This window comes from Tiliqua scincoides, chromosome 5 (genome assembly GCF_035046505.1).
Source record: "Tiliqua scincoides isolate rTilSci1 chromosome 5, rTilSci1.hap2, whole genome shotgun sequence".
NCBI lineage: Eukaryota > Metazoa > Chordata > Lepidosauria > Squamata > Scincidae > Tiliqua > Tiliqua scincoides.
In genome coordinates this window covers 16,381,868-16,408,282 of record NC_089825.1, presented here as the reverse complement: position 1 = coordinate 16,408,282, position 26,415 = coordinate 16,381,868, and the positions used below count along the sequence as shown (strand labels likewise).

At 44.3% G+C, this 26,415-nt stretch overlaps 1 protein-coding gene across 4 annotated transcripts in view; it reads right to left on the bottom strand.

Annotated features, from left to right (window-relative positions):
- Positions 1-22,275: 22,275 nt before the first annotated feature.
- The window catches only part of EPC1 (enhancer of polycomb homolog 1), a 64,501-nt gene continuing 60,361 nt past the window's right edge, over positions 22,276-26,415 (bottom strand). For all 4 annotated transcript variants that reach the window (XM_066628204.1, XM_066628207.1, XM_066628202.1 and 1 more), the window contains 2 exons: positions 25,821-26,184; positions 22,276-23,629 (listed from right to left, as the gene is read on the bottom strand). In XM_066628204.1, the coding sequence (XP_066484301.1) occupies positions 23,557-23,629; positions 25,821-26,184 (437 nt within the window). In that variant the 3' untranslated portion in view covers positions 22,276-23,556. The remainder of the gene's footprint in view (positions 23,630-25,820; positions 26,185-26,415) is intronic.

Below are 26,415 nucleotides of genomic sequence, written 5' to 3'. Positions count from 1 at the left end.
CGTGTAATCATTCATAACTGCCATCTATGTAATTATCTGATTGCACTTAGCAGCACTTTGCTTAATTTAAAAGGCCATAACGGTCTGGGGAAAGGAAGGTTTGAAGGACATTGGCTGCAGTCCTGTATATAGGAGTCATTTTCACAGAATTCAGGGACCCGCTATCAATGCACCATTTCTTTGATTAAAATGCACCCTCACCCAAGATGGCCCAGTGTGTGCATATTCCACATTCTAGACCTCACAGGGAGGGAAGACTACTGTGGGCTGATTTTGAGTAGAGATAGGGCAGTCAGGGAGGGATCTGGATGTCCTCAGCTGGGATCTGAAGGCAGTGATAGGCTGCCTGTGGGCAAGCAAGCCGATGCTTAAAACCAATTTCTGCCCAACCCACAGGTGTATACATTTGATCCCTGTTGTGTATATGCAACATTGGGCAGAAATCCAGACAAGAGAGAGGTGCTGGCGGCCAGCAGAAGAGCTGATCTTGGGTTGAGGCTGCAAGTGTGACTGATTTATGCTTTCAGTTCAGTCTCTTCAGGTAATGCAATAAACTGTGAAAAGCATTCTTTAATGTCTGCTGCTATCACATATTATAGGAACAGTCACTTTAGCACAGGAACTCTGCCAGCTCCTGAGGCTTAATGTATCTGCATAATGATGTAATTATCCCGTCAAAATTGGTTTGGCATAAGCAAGTTAAATTTGATCTAAAAAAAGAATTTAGCTACATTGACACCACAGGTGCACATGTAGAGTGGAGTAGAGTTTGTTTCTGTCACCCTGATTTAAAAGCCAAGATGCTAGACAGCATTCTTGACAGTGTGCATTGAAATCTGGTATCTGTAAAATAAACATGGCTCTTCTTTCCAGCTGCTGTAAATGTACAGTACGGTACAGAACTTGATGGCATTTAAGGCATGCTGAATTGACCTAAAACCTGCCAAACATAAGGCACAGGTATATCTGGGAAAGATGGCCATGCCCAAAGTGTCTTGCATGTGTTCGTTGAGCCCATCATGCAATTTATTTTCCAAAACTCTTTACCCTTACATGAGTGCTCCAGGCACCACAGGTAACCTCAGTGACCTCTCTTGCGCTCCTGACTAATGTTGGAAACTTATGTCAGTGTTGAGGCAGAACCCCAGATGATAATAAAAGTTAGCGCATAGAATGTTCACGTAGCATTCAGGCTGTTGAAAGTGATTCATATGCAGTATCAGCAGTGCTTGCCACAACCCTGGGAGGTAAATGAATATTCTTATATTTGTACTGCAGATGAGAGGCTGAGGTGGAGAGAGAGTGACTTGCCTAAGGCCAGCTTGGGAATTCATGGTGAAGGTGAGGTTTGAGTTGGGAACTTTCTGAATCACAGCTCATTCTCCTGCAGGGCAATCCTAAGCATGTTTGCTTATAGGAGGTTGCTTTATACTGAGTCAGACCATTGGTGTGTGTAGAGTTGCAGATGGGAATTCTTCTCTGCTCTACCCTCAGGTGCCAGGGATTGTACTTGGAACCTTCTGCATGCAAAGGAAGGAGCATTTCCACTGAGCTATGGCTCCTCTCCACAAGTAAGTCCCACCAGGTTCAATTAATACCAAAAGAATGTACGTATAAGGATTGCAGGCTTAGGACCAAATTACACCTTACGTTAAACATGTCTTTGACACTGATAGGCTTTACTTTTGTATACTAAACAGCAGCTGCAATTTGGATCAGACTATAGTGTTGCAGAATTTTACTCTTTGTCCTCATTGTTGTCCCAATCAAGATTGGTGGACCCTCTTCATTTTATGTCTTAGGAGGGAAACTCCCACTGGTGCTGATGGAGGCTGATGTCATGGAGGGGGCTAGGGGCATCATTAGTGAATGAATGAATGAATAAACCTTTATTAGGCATAGAGAGAGAAATCATAACATCATTAGTGTGTTTCCATCAGTATGTCAAGAGGGCTGTCATTGCTTATTCAAAACATAAGCATAATGTAGGGATCATGGAGCAGTCAATTGTACACCAATAACAGATTAATAGCAGGCTGTCCCGGACACTCTCGAGCATATTCTAATCCACTGTCCAGCGCATTGTCTACTCAGGAAGCTGTATTTGGGCCCCTTTCTAAGCTACCCTTTTGGCCCATTTATCGATCCTATTGTTGTTTTACTAAGTGATAATCAGGCAAAATGCTGATATCTTGTTCCCACTTTGCTCCTTCTTGCATTTTGTGTATTAATATGTCCCTTACGCTGAAAGGCATTGCAAATGTAGGCAGGGTGTGGAAACAATATCATATATGCTTTTAGACTGTTCACTTTATGAGGAGATGCACATGAAGCTTTTAGGCTCAATCTAGGCCAGCATGGGTGGTCGGTCAGTCCAAGAAAAGGTCTGATTTGTTCTTTCCACAGAGGTGGCTGATGTAGTGGAGAGAACAGCAACCTTTCTAAGGCAGATTGTAAAGAGCCAGGCTAATGAACAACAATGATGCTGTATTCGGGGTATTTGTGGCTTATATGCAGTTTTTATATCATTATGTCAATTATGCCAATAAAGGCTCCTAGATTACTAACATCCCTTTTCCTTGTAAGGAGTTCTACTTTCTCTTTCTCTAATGTTCCTTTTTCTTGTAAGGAGTTCTACTTTCTCTTTTGGTCTGTCTAGTGACCACTAATATTTAGGGGTTAGCCATGAGCCTGGATTGCATTGTGTGTATTGCATTATCTTTTTCATATCCCCCTCTTCTTGTATAATGATCCCCACAATAAAGCCATATACAGTACTGATGCTTCCATTGCCTTGCCTTTCTCTTCATTCTAGGCCAAGCCATAGAGCTGTGCCATGAGCCACGGCACTCAGTCCCTGCATGTGTGATCAGTTTCCTCCATGTGTGCATGCCACATGTGTCTTGAAGCATGCCTGGTAACAACAGAGTTCACTGTGTGACCCTGAGCCAGTCACAATATCTCTCAATCTAACCTACCCCACAGGGTGGAGAGTACTTTATATGCTGCCCTGAACTCCATAAAGGTAGAATGGAAATGTAACTACTACCAGTAATTAAATGCATGAACAAAATTGGTGTTTGATCAGATCTGGGATATGTCTGTCTTCTTGCTGACCCTTTTTGCAAGTAAGACCTTGAGTGCTTTTACGCTTGGAGCAAGCATGATTTTGCTGTTGCTCTTGAGCTTGACTGTGTGAAATAGACACAAATCCCTTAAGGGTACAGATTGCATCACTCCCATGAGATACAAGTGCATAAAGGACCTCCTGAAAATCAGAATGCTAAATACCCATCAATGCTGCTGCTGTATTTTTTTCACTGAGGAAATAAAGCAAATGCTCAAGGAGTTGCAAGATCTTCTACTAAGATTAAAGGCAAGTTTGTTTTAAACATGAGACACATTTTAATGTGAAAGAAAAACAATGAGCAATCACATTTAAGATAGCAGAACTGTTAGCCTGCCAACAGCACACTATTCCATTGTTTGTTTTTGTACAAGGTTCCAGAAACATTACTGCTGATTAGTCCATTATGAAAGGATGTCAGGATAAAATAAAAATAACTTGAAAGTGCACAGTCGTGCATTAAAGTGGTCTTCCGATATGGCAGTACCACTACATGATTTAAGTGGTGTATACCTACCAATCTGGCAGGCATATTCTAAGTTGGCCACCCTCGCCACCCCCACCCCCGCATCTATAAAGTATTCTGTTTTGCCTAATTCCCTACTGGTTGACTGTGGCATAACTGACAGGGTGTTGCTGTGGCAAAAATAATGCACACTGATGTGTGATTTGCTTGTCTTTATTTTTGGCATTATAAAAATCAGAAGTCCTTTTAACAAGCAACAAACAATAGCATCTAACTGGAGCATATTATGTGCTGCTGAGAACTCAATAGGAAAGATTTTGTTTTGTTTCATCTCAGCCGATTCCTCTGGAGAATAATCTTCTAAGCCTTTTGGGAGGCAACCAGCTCTATTGTCTCAAGGAGGCCAGTGGTTGTATCACTGTTTACTTTTCTCATCAAGAACTTGGAGATATAGCACACCAATTATATATGCACTTGCTATACCAATTCTTTGGTTCTAATTTCTTGGATCTCAGTTTAAAACACAATACATACCACTGAAACATATTATAGACATCAATCACAGGCACGTGTATTTTACACCGTAATGTTCCTTTTTAATTGCATCTGATGAAGAGCCACCAAATCCCCTTATGGCATCACAGCACAAAACCTTTTGCAGCACAGTCCTACCATGCATGTGTACTGAGAAGTGGGTCCCATTGTGTTCAGTGGGGTTTCTTCCCAGGCAAGTGCACATTGGAGTACAGCCTCAGAGCTGCAAAGGAGTAGTAGATTCTAGCAGTTTATTTGTATGCTCAAAGGAAACTCACAAAAAGTCACACCTTTTATGGAGTCAGTCATATAGAGGCCTCATAGGTCAGTGACAGGAGAAGACATGCCTTCCATGCATACATATGCCTTATATGGAGTCAGGCCATTGGTCCATCTAGCCCAGGATTGTCTGCTCTGACTGGCAGTGGCTCTCCAGAGTTGCAGGCAGGGCTCCTTCCCATCACCTGCTAGTTTAAGCAGAGATGCCTGGAACTGAATCTGTATGCAGACTTTACCACTGAGCTGTGACCTTTCCCTGTACCAAACAGAGGACAAAGCTGAATGGAGAGGACTAGATCTTATTAACAGAAGGGTCAGAATAGGCAGTTTGTTCACTGGTAGCAAGCACAAAACAGAGACAAGCTGAAAAACTCTGCTTTCCTCTTTGAGGATGTTACTTCATAGAACTGAGGCTTGGATCAATCATTATAAACCAAATGTATCTAAGGAAACTGGTGTTACAATTATTATTCCAGGAAAGCCAATGTAAGCACCCAGTTGAGATAAGTACCGCTTGTTTTATCTGATCAAGTCTAAACATGCATACTGAACTTGGTCAGAAGTGTGTTGTGATTGCACTGTAGCAATTCCTGCACATTTTCCCTGCCTAAGCAATGGAACTGATTCCATGGGCATGGCAGCTTTGAAGCACTGACAAAGGGAATGCACACCCAATACATGTTCAACTCTTGCAGGCAACATGTGCCTGTGCATTCACTTCACGCCCATTCGAATAGTGATCAGTGCTGCTTCTGCCATCATGGGATTTAAGGCCCAATCATGAGGCAAGCTGAGGGCCAAACTACATGTCACATGGTCGACCATTGGACTTCATGACATTTTTATTTAATGAAATGCAACTGTAGGGGGCTGCCAGTGTTTGGGGAGCAATGGCAGGAAAGAGGTTCTAAACCAAAACTGTACACATGCACCCCAATTTGCTATTCACCCTACAGAGAAAATTTATTTTTCCCAAACATGCCAAACAATAGCTTAAGGACCAATATTGATTGGGAAAACATGGTGGGGGGAGAATTACACAGTGGCAGCTCCTGCCACTGCACTGATAAATTTGGTACCTTCTCCTACTGGCGTTCCTGGGAGGGTCAAGGGGGAAAATACCCCTGGGCACCATGCCTGTGAGGCCTGTGGGGGCAGCATCACTGCCTATGCCCCCCACTGTCACAGCCCACCCTCCAGAATCCTTCTAAGGGCTGGGGAGGCCTCGCATGGCAGCCTCTAGGCCTCCAAGAGCCTTCTGAGGCCTCCAGAGGGCTCTTAAACCTCAATTCCAGTTTTCCAGTAAGAACCAACAAAAACCTTCTGAGGCATCTGGAGGGCCTTTAAAGTAATGTTGCATTCTGCGACTGGGGGCAGTGGTCTCCTTGAGAGGGGCAGCATTCTGCAGTCCTGGCGCTGGGCTGTACATGGTCCAGGATCGCAATTGCCCCCTCCCCAGCAGCTGCATTTCAGTAAAACACCAACAAAAACCAATTCCAGTCATGGATCTTCTGCTTAATGGGAACTTTAGCTCTGAAGGTGGAAAATTTCAGGCCCAACCTAGAGGCAGCCAATTTTGATGGAAGTGTTTCCTGGCTGCAGGTGCCATTGCTGGCCCTATAGCAATTAATCTAGGAAGATGACTGAATGGAAGCAGTGATTTAGCCCAGTGGTTCTCACACATTTAGCACCGGGACCCACTTTTTAGAATGATAATCTCTCAGGACCCACCGGAAGTGACATCATCAAGCAGAAACATTTTTAACCATCCTAGGCTGCAATCCTACCCACACTTACCCAGGAGTAAGTCCCATTGACTATCATTGTTAAAAGAATATACATAGCAGCTTGTTAAAAGTAAAGGTCTGTCACATTTCCCCAAATGCAGTCATATACCATGGAAGTATCAAGTCTAATATATTTAAAATAAAATATTGAAATGAATGGTGACTCACCTAAAATGGGCTCGCGACCCACCTAGTGGGTCCTGACCCACAGTTTGAAAAACACTGATTTAGCCTTTTCTCAACCCTGGATACGGGGCCAAAGTGAAATATGAGAAACAGAATCTTCTGCCAAGGGAATCTACCTTAGTCTTTGAAAGGAGTTAAAGAATCTATTGTAGCACCAACAACTACAAAGCAGGTCAATTTTCAGAATAGCTGTTCCTCCCAGTACTATTAGCTCCTCGCTATATATTCAGCCCTCAGTCATCAGCAGGATCCTGCACAAATACTGCTCAGAAGAATGTTGCCAATGGTTTCTTTGTATTCATATCAAGGCAAGATATCTCATGATCCAGTCATCCTGCCCCGATGGCCTTACCGCTGGATTCTGTCTGACATTTGAGACGGTCATGCACAAATAGTATGGGATTGTCCATTCCTAGCTGCCTTCACTTCACTTTTAATAGACTTCTGTTGCTATTTTTCTGCAACACTCTGAACAAAATTTGCATGGTAAGGCTGAAATCCTATAGGCACTTTCTCCGGAGTAAGTCCCACTGAACTCAGTGGGACTTAAATCCATGTTAGGTGCATCTGCCAGAATTCCTTCTTACAATGGTTAAAGGGATAGGTATTTTGACCTCCACTGTATCTGGAACCATGACCCTGGGACCATCCTGCTGGCACCAGTGCAGGCCTTGATGCAGGAGCAGGTAAGCTCCACACCAGGCAGCAGAGGGGTGGGGAAAGGCAGGACATGGCTTGACTGAGCCTGTCTTTGCCATGGCCTGACTGGGCCTGTTACCAAGTGGCCCAGGCACGACGTCCACCCCAGAGCAGCAACACAGTCACTGCTGGGACAAGCCCAGTTGGCTAACACGATTGGGGCGTTATGAAGCAAGCACCCCCAGGCTCACTGCGAGTCACCTAGGTCACAAAGAGCCCACCTCCTGCCACCTCTTGATAACGGGCTGACGATGCAGCCACAAAGCCTCAGCAGAACAACCAAGCAGAGAGAAGAGACTCCCTTCAGGATCAGGGCCTGTGATGGGAGCAACACTTACACCAGGGCAAGGGAAGGAAGGGATGGGATATAGACCAAAGGTGTCCATATATAAAAGCAGCCAATAAGGAGCTCAGTAAAGGGTAGGCAACTCCTCTTCTCCTTGGAGGAGAAGGCAGGACAGGAGTTGGGTTGTTTAATCCCTTCCCTTGGCCACATCTGAGGCTGCTTGTGTTCCTTATTGCACTTCTGAGCAAGGTGTTCAGTCTCCACCCTGAACTCCTCTCCCTTGCTGTCAGCAGTGCCCTTGACAGAGCAGCCAGCACCAACGCCTGGCTGCCTAGACTGTATAAACCCTTACTGTGCCCCTCATGCAAGACTTCTGGGGGGGGGGCGGTGTTTCTAACCAGTTAGCTGTCCCTGTTAGGAGGGGGGAAATAATCCCTGAAATTCTGCACTTCCAGGGCTGTTTGATGACAGTGTGCAAGGAGAATGGAAAGGAGGGGATCTATCTGCTTCTTGCTCAAGCAAGCAGGAAGTAGATCACTGCAGCTTATATTGGTGCTGTTTGGAGGGATGCAGCAATAGTGACAGCAAACTCTGGGTGAAAGGCACTCTGAATCCTCTGCCCCTTCAGGCCCATTGCAATCTGCCACTAAAGCATCCTGTATCCGCTGGCCTCAAAGGTGGGCCAGCCCTGAATTTTTTTCCAGTCCTATCTAGAAATGTTAGAGATTGATCTGGGACCTACTGCATACAAGTCATGTATGCTACCTCTAAACTACAGCCCTTCCCCAATGATAACATCCAGCCTGTAGATTATCACAGTTTTAATAGATGAAGTGGTTTGCAGCTGTCCCAGTGCAAAAGTCCCTCTTGTTGGAGCACTGGTGATCCTGGCCCCTGTCCTGCATGGGGCCAGGATCACCCCCCCACTGGTCACTCCCCCTTACTGGTTGCAACCATGCTGTGTGCAGCCTCCTCTGGCCCTCCCAAGGCCTTTTAAGGCCTCCGGAGGGCCTTTAAATGCCACTTCCAGTTTGGGTTGGAAAACTAAACATGGTATTTAATGGTCCTCTGGAAGCCTCAGAAAGCGTCTGGAGGGTCAGGGAGGCCGCATGCAGAAGGCCTCCAGAAGACGGCCAAGGAAGGCGGCAGTGGTGGGGGGACCATGGGCAGCAGTGTCACCCCTCAAGGTGTTGCGCCCCAGGGTATTTGCCCCCCTTGACCCCCCCCAGGTAAGCCAGTGTGTTGGAGCAAGGTATGCTGGGATGAAAAAGCAATGAATGGGTGGCAGTGCATCTCAGCAGACCTGGAGCGTGCTCTGTGTGAACTGAGTGTGCATCCTTGAATATGTCCCAGTATTCTTTACAAGGCACAAAGTTGACGATTTGATATAGAAAGGGTTTCTTGAATGCTGAAAGTCAGAGAGCAGCCAATTTAGAGGATCCTCCATTAAATGTGTCATTGCTTAAGGCCTTTTTAATCTCCTCTCTCCTTGTCACACTTCATCCCATTTTAACCCATCCTTCATCCCTTCTTCATCTCAGCTGTGCTTCCCATTCTCTCTTGATGCGCGACGTACTTTATAAATGGCCCCTAAGAAGACATATCATCTGAATTCTGCTTGGTTAACATATGTGACTGCCTATTTGCTATCTCAGGGATTTGAATGGAGACTCTGAAGAATGTATTAAATATACTGCACCAAGTCATCAAGACTTCAGTCCATCATTCTGGGAGATATTGTGGGGTATGGAGAGATCTGTACTAGGCTAAAAGTACACTTGGAATTGCTCACACATGCCTTTGTGTCCTGTTGGATCAATTATGGCCATTCTTTCTGCACTGGCATTCCGGAGCAGCTGATTCATAGATTGCATTGGATTCCCAGTTCGGCTATGCTGTCTTTCCCACACATAAATGAAATGCTAACAAGCATACTCTTTGGCTCTTCCATCCTGCTATTGTCTGGTTTGTGTTTTTTTTTCCATGTTATATTTTAATAAGCATGTAGCAGATGGTATTTATTTTTGTGTGCCTTACTATTCAGTTTTTGTTTTATTTGATAGTATTATTTGATAATATTTTCTCTAAATTACCATGAGATTTTTCTGGCTAATGGGCTTATTATCTATTATATCAGCAGTGCATTCACTCTGAAACAAATTTAATTGGTTCTGTTGGGGGTCCTGGCCCCTCTGCTTTCTCCAATGATGAGAAGTTGACATCAAAGAGGATTGGGTACTACAAATTGGATTCCATCCCTGACCAAGAGACCACACTATCCTTAGATATGCTGCAGGTAGCCTTATATTACAATCTTGAGTCATAGACAGCATCAGGATCCAGCCTGAGTCACAGCCCTGAATCCTGTAGTCCCTGTTACTGGGTGCTCTCCCTGGGTGTTTAGAGGGACCCTCTTCTCTTCAGAAGCCAGGGGTTGCTCAGGTGGGATGGCTGGGGCCCAGCAAGATACCACCTTTAGGTACCACCAGTGGGTTTGGGAATTGGCAGAGCCAGTAACCAGAACTGTGGTCCCATTAACCTTGGGATGAACCCATGATCTGGGCCTGCTGTTGGCAAGGTTCCTCCCCTCCCTATGCATTCCTCTCATTCTGCCTCCTTACCTTCTAGCTCAGGGGTGCCCAAACCCCAGCCCTGGGGCCACTTGCAGCCCTCAAGGCCTCTCCATGCAGCCCTCAGGGAGCCCCTAGTATCCAATGAGCCTCTGACCCTCTGGAGATTTGTTGGAGCCCACACTGGCCCGACACAACTGCTCTCAGCGTGAGGGCAACTGTTTGGCCTCTTAAGTGAGCTGTGGGATGAAGGCTCCCTCCACTGCTTGTTGTTTCAAATCTGTGATGCAGTAGCAGCAGCAAAGGAAAGGCTAGCCTTGCTTTGTGCAAGGCCTTTTATAGGCCTTGAGCTATTGCAAGACCTTCATTCATTCATATAAGTTCATCTTTAATATTCAAATATTAAATTAATTCGGCCCCTGACACGGTGTCAGAGAGATGATGTGGCCCTCCTGCCAAAAACTTTGGACACCCCTGTTCTAGCCCCTTCTTGTTGCTCTGCTCCTTTGGCCTCTTCTTCTGGTTTCCTTCTTCTTCCTTCCCCTAACTTCTCTGCATTCTCTTCTCTTTATCTTCCCTCCTTCCCCACTGGTACATCTCAGTTCCCATTGTGCTCTTTCTCTTCTGTTCTCTGCCTGCCTCTTTGTTCCCTTTTCTTTTGCTAGTGGCTCCATGAGACATTGGGAGACTCCACAGATTCCCAAACCATAAGTGAGGTCTGCGAAAAATGTAGGTACAGGCGTTAAAAAAAAATAAATGTGGAACTTTGGGCAAGAACAACAGCAACAGCTTTGGCTTAATGTTACCACTGATGTGACACTAGGGGTACAATCCTAACCAACTTTCCAGCACTGACCTAGCTGCAAGCTGAATCCTAGCTGAATCCCCAAGGTTAGGTAACAAACATGCCGTTGCTTTCGGGAGGCCCCCTTGACTGCCTCCCCACAGCAGGATGCAGTGTACACCACATTGGCACAGCTATGTCAGTGCTGGATTAGGTTAGGATTGCACCCTAGGTTGGTCCAAAGCAATTGCTGCCATTGGTCATGGCCTTTAGGAGGAAAGGGGGGAAGACAGGAGGTTCTCTGGTTCTAGTTAAAAGGCAAGGTAGTTCTCATGAGTCTGAAGTCTGCCCACACCTGCTTTAGGGTAAGGCACTTCAAGCATTAACTCTGTGACCCTTGCAGCAACTCTGGGCCCAATCCTATCCAACTTTCCAGCCCCAGTGCAGCTGCAATGCAGCCCCTGGGCGAGGGAACAAATGTTCCCTTACCTTGTGGAGGCCTCCATAACTAACCTCCCACCACAGGATACAGCACAAACCCCATTGGCATGGCTACACCAGGGCTAGAAAGTTGGATAGTATTGGGCCTTCTGTAAGGTAGCTCAGTATTATCAAATTTCAAGTGGAGAGCTGAAGCTTAGAGAATAAGTAACTGAAATAAGATTTGAATCAGGAACTTCTCCGCTCATTTTGAACGCAGACATCATTAAAAGTTCATCATCATCTCAAACATTCTTTGTATGTGAATTATTTAGGGTCAGAATGACACATCAGCCAAAAATAATATCTTTCTTAGCAGCTGGAGTTCAGGTTTAAGTGACAGCACATCGATTTGCCATGCCAGGAATCAGAAGTCATTGGCTTATACACAATAACACTAGTGTGCTGCCTTCTCAGTTGGCTGCCACCACTGTGACACCTGTGCAAATAGCTGAGCACATAGCTGTGCCACAGAGTATATTGTCCAATGTACTAATTTCAAACACTTGTTTTGAGCACAAAAAACCTTTGCACACAGCTGAGGATATTCAACCTGCTCCTGTGTGCATCAGGACATGAATCCAAGAGCAGCATTAGAAGAAAGCTAGAATATTTCAGATCCGAAATACAGCCAGCTGGGGAAGAAGGCAGGAGTGGGAAAGAGCTACTGTTACCAGAAGCTTCAGTATATTTCCTGCTTCTCAGCATCTTCCTTGATGCAGGAAATTTGGGGTGCAGCAAAGCTAAACCTGCTGCGAGGAAGAAAATGCTTCTGACTCTGCAGAACCCCTGGAATGTTGCTATCTTCACTCCATGTGTCTTGTACCCTCTCCCATGGACCTTCCCCATCATTTGAGAAGCACTGCTCTCATCTGAGAAAACCTTAAGGGAGGGTGAGCTAAAACTCCCCGGAGCCTCCTTGACTTTCAACTGAAGAGAGTAGCTCTCAAGCGCTCAGGACTATGGATGGGGAGGGGAGGAGATATTCTGCAGTTTCTGTTGCTTAGAAGGTAGAAAATGTAGTCAGTGTTTTCAAAACCAGCCTGAGGTTCTTTGAACCAAGCTATCATGCTAGTCCAGCTCTTTCCCTCTGTGGCCCCATAGCAGCTAAGCCAATGAGAGCCAGAGGGGCTGTGACATTTCTACCTACCTGAGTTAGCTGTGACATTAGAGAAGGCCAGTCAGTGACACCTAGTTAATTGCCTTTGGGATCCAGATAAATCCCCTCCTGCTAGATGTTATAAGCCACATGATAAGGGTTAAACCAGGGGTGTCAAACTTGTTTCATACCAAGGGCTGAACAGCATTCATGGTGCCTGCTGAGGGCCGGAAGCGATGCCATTAGGCAGGAAATGATGTCATTAATCAGGTCATAATAAAAAATAAACACTTTTTTCACTTAGGAACTCATTAGCTGCAAATGACAGAAGAGAAAGTACACAAATCTTGATCATATTTCAAGTTATGTGAGAGCTCAATTTTCATGTAGGCAGTCCTTATAGCAGTAACACCTCAGCACTACTCAGCAGCTGAGAGCCTGAGGGCCGGATAAAAAGCTTCCACAGGCCGCATTCGGCCCCCGGGCCTTATGTTTGACACCCCTGGGTTAAACAAACAAATGGTTGGCAATCCCTACCAAGTACCTTGTCCACATCACTGAGCCTCAACAACTGTAATTCATTAATGGGCTGTTGGTTGGGGTCACTACACGTTTTCTGCCATCTACATTTGGTGTTCTTCTTAGTTGCTTTGTTGCTCTAAGCCCCGCCATTAACAGGGAGCCCAGTGGGCTGCAGGAGAAGGTGCTTAGGAGCAGACATGTCAACCACCAAAGTCATCTCAATATCACAGTAGAAGGGATTTGACAGTTGCTCCATCCTATAAAGTCCTCCAAGATAGGAAATCATCTGGACCTATCAGCCTCCAAGGGTCTACTACCGCTCAAAATGGTGATGATGAATACTGCTTATTTGGACTTGTAGCTCAGTTTGTGACTGGATGAGTAACAAAGTGTTAAGTGCAAATAGCCATTGGGCAGAAAAGTTTACAAAGTGTTACTTCGTGTTAAATGATACAAACTTGCACTGTAGCAGTTTTTGTCCATAAGAGCTCTGCTCCCCAGCTGCAGTAAATCTTCATACCACAAGATGGCAGAGTGTTGCGCTTTTCTTTACATTTGTTCCATGAAATCTGGTTTAGAAATAAAAGGGAATCTTACTCATTGTAGCCAGCTTATGTTTAAAAAGGGAAAGGACATACCATTTAAACCACAGGTCTACAGGAATGCTTGGAATATGTGCTTATCAACAAACTCTTATGGGTGTGTGTTGACATTTAAATAGATCTAAAATTTAAACAATCTTGGTCTGTCCCGTCCCCCACTCTTTGGCAGAAAGGTTTCTACCTTTCCACCATGGAAGAAAAATGATTAAAAGTTTGAAGGAAATTCTGACACTAACATATTTTATATTCCACCGCAACTCTCTTCTCCAGAACCCACGTTCTGCCAGTTTAATCCTTCAATAGGACTGGATTGTGTGTCTACCAATGGCTTCTTTCCAAAGAACTGATTGAACAAGCAAGGGATTTTAAGAACTAGATGAGCTCTCTCTTGCATCATTAAGTTTAAGACCACAATATATTTGATGGAGTATTTAAAGCTGCTTGGAATTCCTACATTTTCAGTTGTATTTATTTTATCCTGTATCCCTTTTTCATTTTAAGATTGACAAGTGCCTGTGTTAACAGAATGAAGCGTGACACAGAGAAATTCAACAGCTGTTGTTTTCCTCATTATGGAACTCCAATGGGGCAAAGCAGCCATACACTTGTTTAAAGGCACAGGTGCTTCTGTTGAAAAGACATTGGCAACCCTAAATGTAATCTCTAGACCAAATGTGACTTTGGAGAGAAGGAAAAATAGGAGGAAACCTTGAACGGAACTTGAAAAATGTTGGGATGATGGGGAGGGGATGATGCTGGATTTGGATTTGCCCAAGCAATCAGTATTTGTAGCACTGATTGGTTTTTCCAGCAGTGGTTTTTCCATTTGTCATGGTGGATCTAGATGTTTCTCAACCAGTGGTGCAGGGTACCACCAGTGGTACCTGAGGCAGTGTCTAGTGGTACTCTCTAGACCCCTGGACACCAGCTGCCCAGCAGCAAGACCAGGAACACAACAAACAGCGGTAGGCAGCTCCAAAACATGCCTTTCTGCATTCAAAAAAGCCCCTTTGTCCATCCTGAGCCTCTTACTAGTATTTGTCACATTGCATCTGGCATGCACTGCATCCTGCAGTGGGGAGGCAGTCAAGGGGGCCTCCTCAAGGTAAGGGCATGTTTGTTACCTTACCTTGGGGCTGCACTGCAGCTGGGTCAGTGCTGGAAAGTTGGTTAAGACTGTGCCCTTAGTCTGCTGATTGCCAGCGCTGGACATAGCATGGGCCACACAACCCCGCAGCGCCAGTGCTGGTTATGATTGGGCTGCCTATTGTGACAGTGGAAAGAAGGAGAGTCATTTATGTGAGCAGAGAGTCCAGACTGGGAAGGCGTGTGCCACTCTCTCAAAGCATATTCCATCTCTTAGTCAACAGCACTGTGGAACTGTGGAATTGCCACACTAAGTTCCATTCCTTGGATATATAAAAGGTGAAGACTGAGGCCTCTCTGAAGTTGAGTGATTTAAACTTTATCACTTGAAAGATGAAAGATCACTTACAGCCAGCACAGCGTCCACTGAATCCCATAGAGTAGTTTTGGCCTTGAGAAGCCACCTTGGGATAAGGAAACCTTCCAGTCCCTGCACAGCCTTACCTGAGGCAGTGGGCATCTAGCATCTTGTCACACAGATGGCTGCTCACCACTTCCTGCAGCAGCCAAGATGTGCTCTGCAATAGAGTCGCACTTGCAACAGCTTCAGAGTTCATTATATACATGTGTTCTGCCAGCATAGCACGACCTTAGGATTGGGCCCTTAGAAACTGACTGGATCATATGCTAAAGGATCCATTTTTTTCTGCTTGTAATGAACATTTTTTCTTCTTGCTTTTGCTCTAGCATTAAAATAACACTCAAAAACAATAGTTTTAGTCTGTACTACAATCTTAGGCATACTTACTCTGCAGTACATTTCATTGAACTCAGTGGAATTTGCTTCTGATGCTTAGGCTCACACAGCACAAATTTGCATCTGCTTAAGTGCTTCCGTTCAGCCTTTTGTTAAGTGCATTAGGTTCCTGTATGAATTATCTGAAACTCTCTGGAAAACAACACGGCCTGCCTCCAAGAGCCATGATGCCTCTTCCTAATCCACTTCTCTCCACAGTGCAATTTGCCAGTGATGCTATATGTATCTTCAGGCTCTAGATGGCGCTTTCCTTTCATTGCTAAACAACTGCTCTCTAGCAATAAATAGTGTTTGACAAGCGAGTGAACAAGAAGCTCCCCCCCCCCCATTTCTGGATGAGGGTTAGTCAACAACATTTCTCAAACTGTAGGTGGGTGGGTGATGAGCCAATTTCAGGTGGGTCACATAGCAACTAGCTGAGTCACCTCTGAAAAAAAAAGAGCTGAAAGTACAGGGAATAGAGCTGCTGGGCAGGGCTGACTTTGGGTGGGAGAGAGGCATGGTGTTTTGCTCTGAATAGGTGGGAAGATAGGATGCTGGAAAGGGGAGAGGGCTGTATGGTTGGAGAAGGATCCAAGCCTGCATTCTGCTCTGACTTACAAGCTGGAGCATTTGAATTCCGTGCTATGCAAAATAACAGCATGAGTACACAGTTTAAGGGGACCTTTGACTGATCCCTTAGGCTTAAGTTGGAAGCCTAAATTTATTATGTCACTTCCAGACATGACATCACTTCCAGGCTAATGGCATCACTTCCAGGGGGTCCCAACGGACTGCCATTCTAAAAAGTAGGTCCTGGTGCTAAAAGGTTTGCGAAGCATTGGGTTAGTGGATCATGCACAATTTCCTCTGATGTGGAAACAGGAGTTAATCAGGTATCTCTTGTGGAATGGAAGAAGTGAAGAAAGCAAGAAATTCAATCTTACTCAGGTTCTATGCATGGAGGAGGGGAACACCCTATGCTTCACCTGGGCCTGATGGTTCAGGGGACTTGACCTGTAAGCCCATCAAGGAAAACAAAAGCAAGGTTAAATTGTCAATTGCACTTGAGAATATTTGCCCAAACTTTCTCCTTCTCTCTTTATGAGGTGAATAGATCTTTTCAGATCATGTAAGATTTGCTGGAGTCAATCAGACTGACCCGTTTTTCAAGTTTTTTGGTTTTTTCTCAGGTGGGCAGACAGCAAAGGTTTCATAAATCTATTTTGTTGTACTGTACTGTGTAGGTCACTGGCCAAGTTCCAAAGAACCAAACAACTACAGGTATCCCTAGTCTGTCCCTAAATCAATATAAGAGAATGGCAGTTGGCCAGAACACCAACCAGCTCCTCACTTCAGGCAAAGATGCTACACTTCAAAACAGATACAGTGACCAGATGCAGGGCCTATGTGAGGAATTTTGTCAGGGGGTACAAAGTTTCTTCTGGGCCCCTTCCCAAATGGGGAGGGGGGCAATGGGGACAGGCAGAATGGGGGGGGCAAAATAAGGTAGCGGGTGGGTGCTGAAAGCCACAATAGTCTTTGGAACCCAGATCAACTGGGCTTCTTGATGCAGAGCTCAGGTCCACCTGATCATGCAGCATTGGCAGCTAGGTAAAGTGATATGGAAAACCAAACACACTCCCAAGTCTCTCTAAAATCTTTGAAACATAGAAAATAGATTGCAGAAAATTAGCATCATTGTATTTAGGCTCACACTAGAATGGACCAAAATGAACTTCTGCAGCAGCAGCAGTAGCCCCGCACCTGGGTCACTGAGCTTCTCTACACTCCTTCATGGTTATGGGATCCACAAGCCAAAGAGCTACTGTAGCAAGCCAGTTTTGACACCCAGATTTGACACTGTGTTCAGGAGGATCATGGATGCATTCCTGAGCCCAGAGTGTATGGCTGGCAGCAGCAGTTAACACTGCATGCACGTAGTTGTGCCCAAGTATCATGGTCAGACAGGGAGTTCAGGGGAGACAGGAAAATGTCAGATCCCAGGAACTTTCTGGGCCCCCTCCTTTGGCTCCTGGGCCCCCTTTCTGACCCTGGGCCCGGGTACAAATTACCCCCTTGACGCCCCTCTCCTAGGCCCTGACCAGATGTAGTTGAGAATGGAGTTCCCATATCTTCAATTTTTGTGTAGAAGAAGGAATTTCTGCAGCTGCTCCTTAATATACAGCTGCAGGGGTGAGAAAAACTGTACCTCCTAGAAGTGTCTCTAGCACATACATCAGCCTAAGTCTCTGTTGCAACTGGTAACCCTGTTTTCCTAGTGCATAGTAAATAAGGTACAGTCTCTTTCCTCAGTTAAAAATTGGAGGTACATGTCATTCTTACATCTGAAAAGAATTTATTCCAGAGTGTGAGGCAATTTAGAATTACCCACCCCAGAGGAGGTTCCCCTCCTAAATTTCTGTGTGAGTCAATGATCTGGGTGTGTCTCCTGAGGAGGTAAGCTCAGAGAAGTGATTCATTCTGCTGCCTCTGTGCCAGGAACAACTGAATGGGCTGATTTTACCTGATGCAAAGACATGCCAGACACTCCCAACTCAGGACGATAGGCAAGAGACAAGGCCAGTGTATCATGCAGACACAGACAGGCATCCTACTCTGTGGGCTTTTTGCAGCACACTGAACATTCTAAAATGATTCAGCAGTTATAAAGTTGTACCCAAGAGTGAGCTATTTATCAGGAAGTATCATTCAGATCTTACTTTCTACTACAGACACCAGGTGGCCTTAGGCATCTCTCTCTCTCTCTCTCTCTCTCTCTCTCTCTCTCTCTCTGCTTCAACCTGGCAACCTGCAATATGGGGATAATAATAATGACTTTTCTTACAGGACTGTTGCCAGGATTGCAAGATAATGCCTGGGAAGCACTTTGGATTCTTGAAAGCACTGTATAAATCCTGGTTTGCATCCAAATTTGCAACAGTGGAAAGAAGCTTGTATAAGATTCCCATCCTGCTCCCTCCTTCTCTGAGTAGCCCCACCCAATGTTGGAATATGGGTGCTGCAGGACCCTATCTGAGACCCCTCACTTTGTCCTTGTGGTGCCTACAGGAGGTACGTGCTTCCCTCCCTCCTGCACTGATCTCTCTCCCTGATCATTAAAGGAGCAGCATCCAGGTGCCTAAGTTCTGTCCCTGAATGGCCAGAGCCAGGGAAGCAGCAGCCAATGCTGATAGCAGCCCCACACTTTCACGTAAAGAGAACGGCATGAAATGTTCCCTGCTCCCTAGATTGTAGAACCCCCTGATACCTCAGAAGATACATATGATAGTAAACTATGAGTAATGTATTATCTTTTGAAAACTTAACTGCCACTCTCCTGTGGGTCAAGAGGGGCCAGTAGCGTAGTGGCACAGCATGTACAGCAGGCAACACAATGCACCATGTAAGCGGCCCCTCCCACTCACCATCAGAGGCATTCTGGGCAGTGATGGCAACATGCAGTGTTTGTTACCTGGAATGGCTGTTTGTCATTACAGTGTTTGTCATTTGTCATTACCTGGAATGGCTCCAATGGTGAGTGGGAGGGGCCACTTACACAGCACATTGTGGCACCTACAGTACTTCACACGCTGCTACCTCCAGCAACACCACTAAGAGCAGCTGAAGGGAGGACAAGGAAGTAGCTTTCTTCCTTATAGAACTGAAAGAAATAATTCCTACATATTACAATTTGTTCTGTTACTTAGAGCACTGTAGTGTGTCTTGGTCCACAGCTAGAATTACTGCCCTAAATATAGGCATGGGAAGCAGTGTGAAGTCTAGTTGCAGGAAGGATCACATAGAAAAATAGGCACCTATGTTGGCTTCAAGCCATTGTAAATGCCTGATGAGTCGTGTGCCCAGAAGACTGATGCCAAGAATAAGCTTAAAAGATTGTGTAAACTGATAAACCTCTCCTGAGTATATTGATTTATGGCAAATGCAAATATGTGTCACAGTCAGTGTTTACAGCGCAGAACCAAGGGAAACTTGTGGTTGTCCAAAAGGTTACTTTGGAAGAAGCTAGGTACACAGCCACCAACCTGACTTCCCTTTGCACTCTTGGGTCACTCTCGAAACTCACAATCACACAAATTGGTAGTTTGTTGCTACCGGGAGAGTGGTTAAAGCCACCCTCCAGTGCCATTCTCCCAGTTCAGAAACTGTCCATCAGCCAGCAATTTCAGTGCTGGGTTGCCTGGAAGAGAAGGCTCACGCACTTCCTCAAGTAGTATTGGCTTGAGATATCCTAAGGATTTTTTTTCCTGGCTGAAAGAATTAGGAGGTTGTTTATTAAAAACAAGAGAAAGATTCATTGATGCAAAAGGGGAAAATGGGAGACACTCAAACTATGTCTTTGAGATCAGAGATAAAGGACAAAAAAACCAAAAAAAAGTTCTGACTGCATATTCTCTAGGTTAAATCTATTTACCCTCTTTATTCCTAGCCCTCTTCGGGCACCAGAAAGGTCTACCTGGTGAGAATTAACCCTCTTCTCCCCAGGACAGCTTCAACATGCACTGCATGATTCTGATGAGAATCCAATTGCTCACTGACCCTCAACTAGTTGCTCCTTTTGGGGGAGGATGGGGCTGCTAAACTCTGGTGGCATTGTTGAAACTTAATGGACTCCCACATTTTCTTACTGCCAAGTTATATGGTTGACTAAGCTTGGAGTGAGTTAAACTCAGCAGGGACCTGGCATTAACAGGCTGGCTGACGCTCTCACCACACATCTTCGGTAAAGACTATATCTGGTATGTGCAGCACAGTATTGGTAGAATGGTGGAGGTGACAGGCTGACTCAATTAAGCCTGTATTAGAATACACAGAGATGGGGTTGTCAATTAGGGAAATGGTGCCTGCTCACTACACTGGCGTTCTTGCTAAGATATGCAAAACACAGCTGTAATTTCCACCTGTTTTGACAGTCCCGTGCCTTTTGCTACAATTAGATAATTTCCTGTTAGCCGTGCAAGGAAGTGTTTACTTCAAACAAAATAAAGAGTTGCATTTAATATGGCTGAGTGCCTGGTGTTTGTTTGATAATTGTAATTGGGGGATGCTGACCTTATTCAGTGAATCCTTCAGATTCACAAAAACTAACTTAGCATCTGCTGTACCTTAACTGATTAACAGCACTTCCTCCCTGTGAATATATAGTGTGCAAAAAGACAAGGCAATTTGGGAGTTGGAAGCACAGTACTTCTCCCATTCTCTTTTGCAATGTATAGATTTGGCATTTGGAAAAATTATTTTCAGGCTAACAGTGAAATTAAAGATTTCAGCATGGTAGCAGATTCCTGACTAGATTATAATACACCTAAATATCAGAGAAGCCAGAATATATAATGGGATTAGCATTGTTTGAAGTATTGGAGCCTTTGGGACAGTGGTGTAGCTAGAGGGGGTGCCAAGCACTAAATTTTGCAGGGAGCCTCGCTGTGGTGTGCAAGGCCCCCCCCCCCCCCCGAGCCATTCCAGGCATATGCCTGTTTTGCTCCCCCTGCCTGGAATGGCTCCAAAGGGGAGGGGCCATTTGCACACCATATGGAGGCTCCCTGCAGAACTCAGTGCTCTGCACCCCCTCTAGCTATGCCACTGCTTTGGCATAATTCCCATACCACCCTTGATCACAGGGCAGCCTCTCTATGGCAGGTTTCCTCTAAGGCTTGACAGGAAGCACTTCAGGTGGAAACAGACAATAAAACCATCAGTACACAGCTAAGTCACAGTTATAGTGACAAAAACCGTTAACCTTTGAAGAGTAATCCAAAAATTATCTATTCTGAAGTTAGAGCACGTAAGAAACCACAGTCCCTTTATTTTGCATATACAGTATTAAACTATATGAGGGTTGCAACAGCTGACAGAAATTGGGCTATAATTCAGTGGTAAAACATGTTTATCGGCAGAGCTTCTGTTCACTGTCTGGCAAGTCCAGGTAGAGCTATGTGAAATCCCGGAGAGCTGGAACTGATCCGTGTAGACAAGAAGGCAACACAGAGCAGCACAAGCACTGCTGCTGGGGTAAATCGGGCAAGAGGACAGTGGGGACATATTGATAGTTGAGGCAAATGCTGTTAAGAGCCTCCCCACTTTCAATCTAGGACGATAACACCTTGGCTACTAATTCAACCTGTGCAAGCCTGAGCTCGAAGACAAAATGATAGTTGCACTGTCACAATCCACTGGTAGTCCATTTGCAGCCCAACTGTTAAAAATCTCTGATATAGACAATATTGGAGCATACAGTCCAGTTCTCTTACAATAGGTTTATATGATGCTGAAAGGCAAACAGCTTGAAGCTGAGGCTGCTCAGAAGTGCATTTTGTAGATTTAGGGATGGATAATTTATAGGTGGTACCATGACTGTTTTGGAATTCATTTGCAGAGCACACCACTGATATGCTAAGTGAATATACTTTACGTGCTTAGACCTGTATAGGAACATTTTGATTACGTTCCCTAACTTCTGATGCATTTTTAAAAAGAACATTTTCTCTTGCCCTTGTGTCTTTTTTATTTACCCAGCAAACATGCATGCTTGATTTTTTAAATGTGCTTTATATTGTATGGAACTCTGTTTTATAAGTGTACATAATAAATCAGTAAGAGGTTTGAGCTATACCTCAGTTGGGCTGGCTTTATCCAGCCCCAGGCACTGAAAGTAAGGTTGCAGTTATGACGGTTCTGACTATTTAGGAAACTTTTCAAGATAGATACTGATCATTCATAGTGTGGAAAAGTGTGGACAAGGAGAGAACTTACACACACACTAGTTCAGCCGAGTGAAACCACCATGTCACACACATGTCAGTGATGAAATTAAGGTAATTTAGGAACATTGTTGTGAAACTTCTGTATTCCATCTCTGTGGAACAGAGACAGAACATCTTGAGACGATTCTTCCTGCTTTGCTTGAAGAAATTGTGAAAGCTGCATTATAAACACACCACACATTTGTCTGTCAACATGTAATGCCCTGGGTTTATTTTGTGAGAGTTCTGTCACAATTTTCCAGGTGGGATTAAAAACCTTAAGGATAATGTACGCCATTGGAGTGGGCATTCAGGCTTTGGTACTCACAAAGCACTAGTAGTAGAGTCTTAAGTACCATTCTCTTCACAGAAGAGAGGGCAAATATTTCCAAAGGAAGGCACCCGACAGTTGTGGTTCTGGCCTTGCAGCCTTCTGGAGAATCTTTAAAGGAAAAAAAAAGCTGGCTGTTTTCAGAAACTGGAATGATGATACACGTACAGCAATTACTGCATTCTTCTCCCTTATAGCCTTTTTTAAGAACAAGTAAAGAATGAAGTCTAACAATTATACAATAAAAAAATATAATTTGTGATCAAAAGAAGGGCAAGACAACATAAAAACTCCAGTTGTAAGGACTCCATTTGCATACTTGATTTGACACCACTTTTTTGGTGCACAAGGAAATGGGACAACAGAAGGGGCTGTATGAAGAGCAGCAACATAACTTTTAGTGCTTTAAGTACCAGAAACTGCGCACATAGTTGTGAGCAAGTCAGTTGGTAGAATCCATGAGACTTCATTTTTAGCTTGTTACTTGCCTTATGATATTAGGAAGATCCCATTTAGTACATTCCCCATTTTTAAACTGATGCCTTTTAAAAAAATTCTGTATGTATGTCACCATTTTTCACATGATACACAGAAAACTCAAGGACCCAGAGGGGGAACCAAGTTATGTTAATACCATTTACAAAATACCAAGGAGTCCACAGCTACCTAACACATTTACTACAGCACAGGAACCAATGAAGGTACAGTGTACAAAAAACTGTAAACACGGCACAATAAATAGATAAAACAGCAGGTTCCGCACCATGCACATGATGTGATGACACTTCATCTCTATACAATCTCACTTCTCACACTCTTACTTTGTTGCAATTCTCCCTCCCTTCCCTCCCCCCAGCCCTAAGTGCAAAGCATCACAAATGAACAGTTCTGTATTCAAGTAACATATATACAAGGGTATTACAAATATGCAGTACTGTACAGATAATTGCTGTATTCTTAATTTACAGATGTTGATTCTTTCCTATTAACAGTAAGAAAAGAAGAACCAAAGCATGAGAGATGTGCATTGCTGTCAAGTCCCCACAGCTGCCATGGAAACGCAATATGCTGCATTCCATCATCCCTTGCATTCAAATTGCTACCGATGCATAGCACCTAAACAAGTTCCCAAAGGCTGCAGTTCCATTACTACGGAAACTACGTCACCTCCATTGCTACTGTATTGTCTGCTATATTGTTCAGTGCTGGCTTTTCTGTTTCATGGTTTTCCCTGCAAAATAAAAGAGGAAAAAAACCATAAATATACAATGTAGGACAGAAGAGCTAAATCAATCTGTCCAGGCCCCCATTCAAACACATGGCAAGAGCTCTCTTCAGAACTTCTATATATTTACAATTAATCCACATCATTTCTGTTTTCTTTGATTATGGTATGTTGCACATGTACTGCTGTGAAGTTTGTTTAAAAGTGAAGCATATATTATTCTAGAATATTTAAAATGATCATTACAAGGAAAACATTTCAGGAGTAGGAAAAAGTCTCAAGTAAACAAAAACTGTAAAACCAGAAGAATTCACCTAAGCAAGCATGTTTTATGTTTCCATGTAGAATGAGATATCAGATACCTGAAAAATAAGGATTACTTTGAATCCATAAACCTTTGAGAATGGGTAGCAGATTTAAAAAGCAGTTTGTGATATAAGGCAATGAATGGTGCATCTATTACAGCTCTTGAACCATTTAAATTCAATCAAAGTTTAATAAAAATTGAAAAGCTTTACTTTCAGGTAACTGCATTTAGAACCAATTATGGGAATGACAGAATAAAGTTGGCCCTCAGTATCTGTGGAGATCCATTCCAGGATCTCCTGCAGATACCAAAATCCAGATATTCAAACCAGAAGTGCCTCTCAGAAGCGAAGGGGTCACGCAAGTGCCCCAACCTCAGAACATCTCCTGGATGCAACTGGAAGGCTCTTCTGGTCACATCCGGGAGGTCAAGTGAGGCCCTCCAGAATGGGTCAGCACCCATGTTGAGCCAAATCTACAGGTGCTGAACTGGCAAATAAGGAGGGCCCACTGTACAATTGCTTCAAATCCAGTTACTTAATTGTAATTTATTAATTGCTGCATAAAAAAGCTCCATAAAAAAGACTTTCAGACATCAAACACATTAGAGGTGTGTTCTTCAATCTTGAGGGCAGGATCCCAATGTGTATAGTGGTTAGGAAGCCTCAGTTGTGGGTTCATGGCAACTAAACAGGTACAAAGAAGGTTGAAGTCTACTGGACAAGGCACTACCAGGTAAAGGGAGAGGCATCTGGTATACCTCTTCAGGAGGTTGTATTCCAGTCCTGCTCAGATTCTTAGCAACTGTGCTAAAATAGCTTTCACTAGTTCCAGGTTTCATGGTAACTTTTCCCAACTCTCTCTAATAAGACTGGGGTGAGGAGTGGGTGGTGACGGGGGCAGGGATGGGAGGATAGGGTACTCGGAGAGAGGCAGACTGACAGTGGATTCCCAGTTTCAAACTATATGAATGTATGTGGGTCATGGCCCAAAAAAGGTTGAAGACTCTGCATTAGAGTGGTCCTTCAAATCCAAACACTCGCAAGTTTCCATGTTTAATGGAACATTTGGGTCCAACAGAAGAGACCACATTTAGAACTCTAAGCACACCCTGAAGAACCTACAGATCAGTGATTCTTAACCTATTTTGGATCTCAGACCCTCCCCCCTTTGAGAATCTAATGAAAGCTATAGACAATTTTTTTGCAACCAATTCACAGCCCTCTAAAGCCCATCCATGGAACCCAGGTTAAGAATCCCTGCTCTAGATGTTATTACTGAGATCAAAAATGCAGAAATGGGCAGGTTTCAATTGTTTGTCACCAGAGTGACTTCTTGTCTAGACCAGGGGTGCCTAAACCCCGGCCTGGGGGCCACTTGCGGCCCTCGAGGACTCCCAATCCGGCTGGCGGGTAGCCCCCAGTCTCCAATGAGCCTCTGGCCCTCTGGAGACTTGCTGGAGCCCATGCTGGCCCAATGCAACTGTGAGGGCGAATGTTTGACCTCTTCCATGAGCTGTGGGACGAGGGCTCCCTCCACTGCTTGCTGTTTCATGTCTGTGATGTGGTAGCAACAGCGAAAGAAAGGCCAGTCTTGCTTTGTGTAAGGCCTTTTATAGGCCTTGAGCTATTGCAAGAACTTCATTCTTTCATATAAGTTCAATCTCTAATATATTCACTTATGTAAATATATGTAAATTTATTCAAATTTGAAATGTAAATTAATTCTTTTTAATTCCTGGCCCCTGACACAGAGAGATGATGTGGCCCTCCTACCAAAAAGTTTGGACACCCCTGGTCTAGACAGATTTGCAAAGTATTATGGGGTTATTTTTCAGTGTTGGAACAGCAGCAGATTAGAAATCTTCTTGAATTCTAATACAAAAGCTTACCTTGGTACTTTGTCCACAGAGGATGAAGCTGGCACCTTGGGTACCTGACAGTTTGCTGCAGCCAGCTTTAAGGCAGATGATGGAACAGCACTTAGAGTCCTAGGTATGTGTCGTGCATTGAGCGTAGTAATGGAGTTTGCAGTGGCAACCGATGAGGGTACAGTTAATCTAATGTTGTTCCCAAACAGAACCTGAGTTGTTGCAGAGTTGGCAGCAGTTACTTGGTGACTCAGTGCACTGTGGGAACTTGAAGTCTGTGTTATATTTGAAGGCTGTAACAAGGTTGAACCTGCTGTGGATGACGAGCTTGTATGTACAAGTGCTGTAGGCGTAGTACTACTGAGGTGTAAGCCCTTATATACTCCTATGGAATAAAGAACACAGGTGAAATTAGGTGACATTTCAAAGCCCAGTGTTAGCATATTCCAGTGGTTCTCACACATTTAGCACCAGGACCCACTTTTTTAGAATGAGAATCTGTCAGGACGCAACAGAAGTGATGTCATGACCAGAAGTGACATCATCAAGCAGGAAAATTTTAACAATCCTAGGCTGCAATCCTACCCACACTTACCCAGGAGTCAGTCCCATTTAC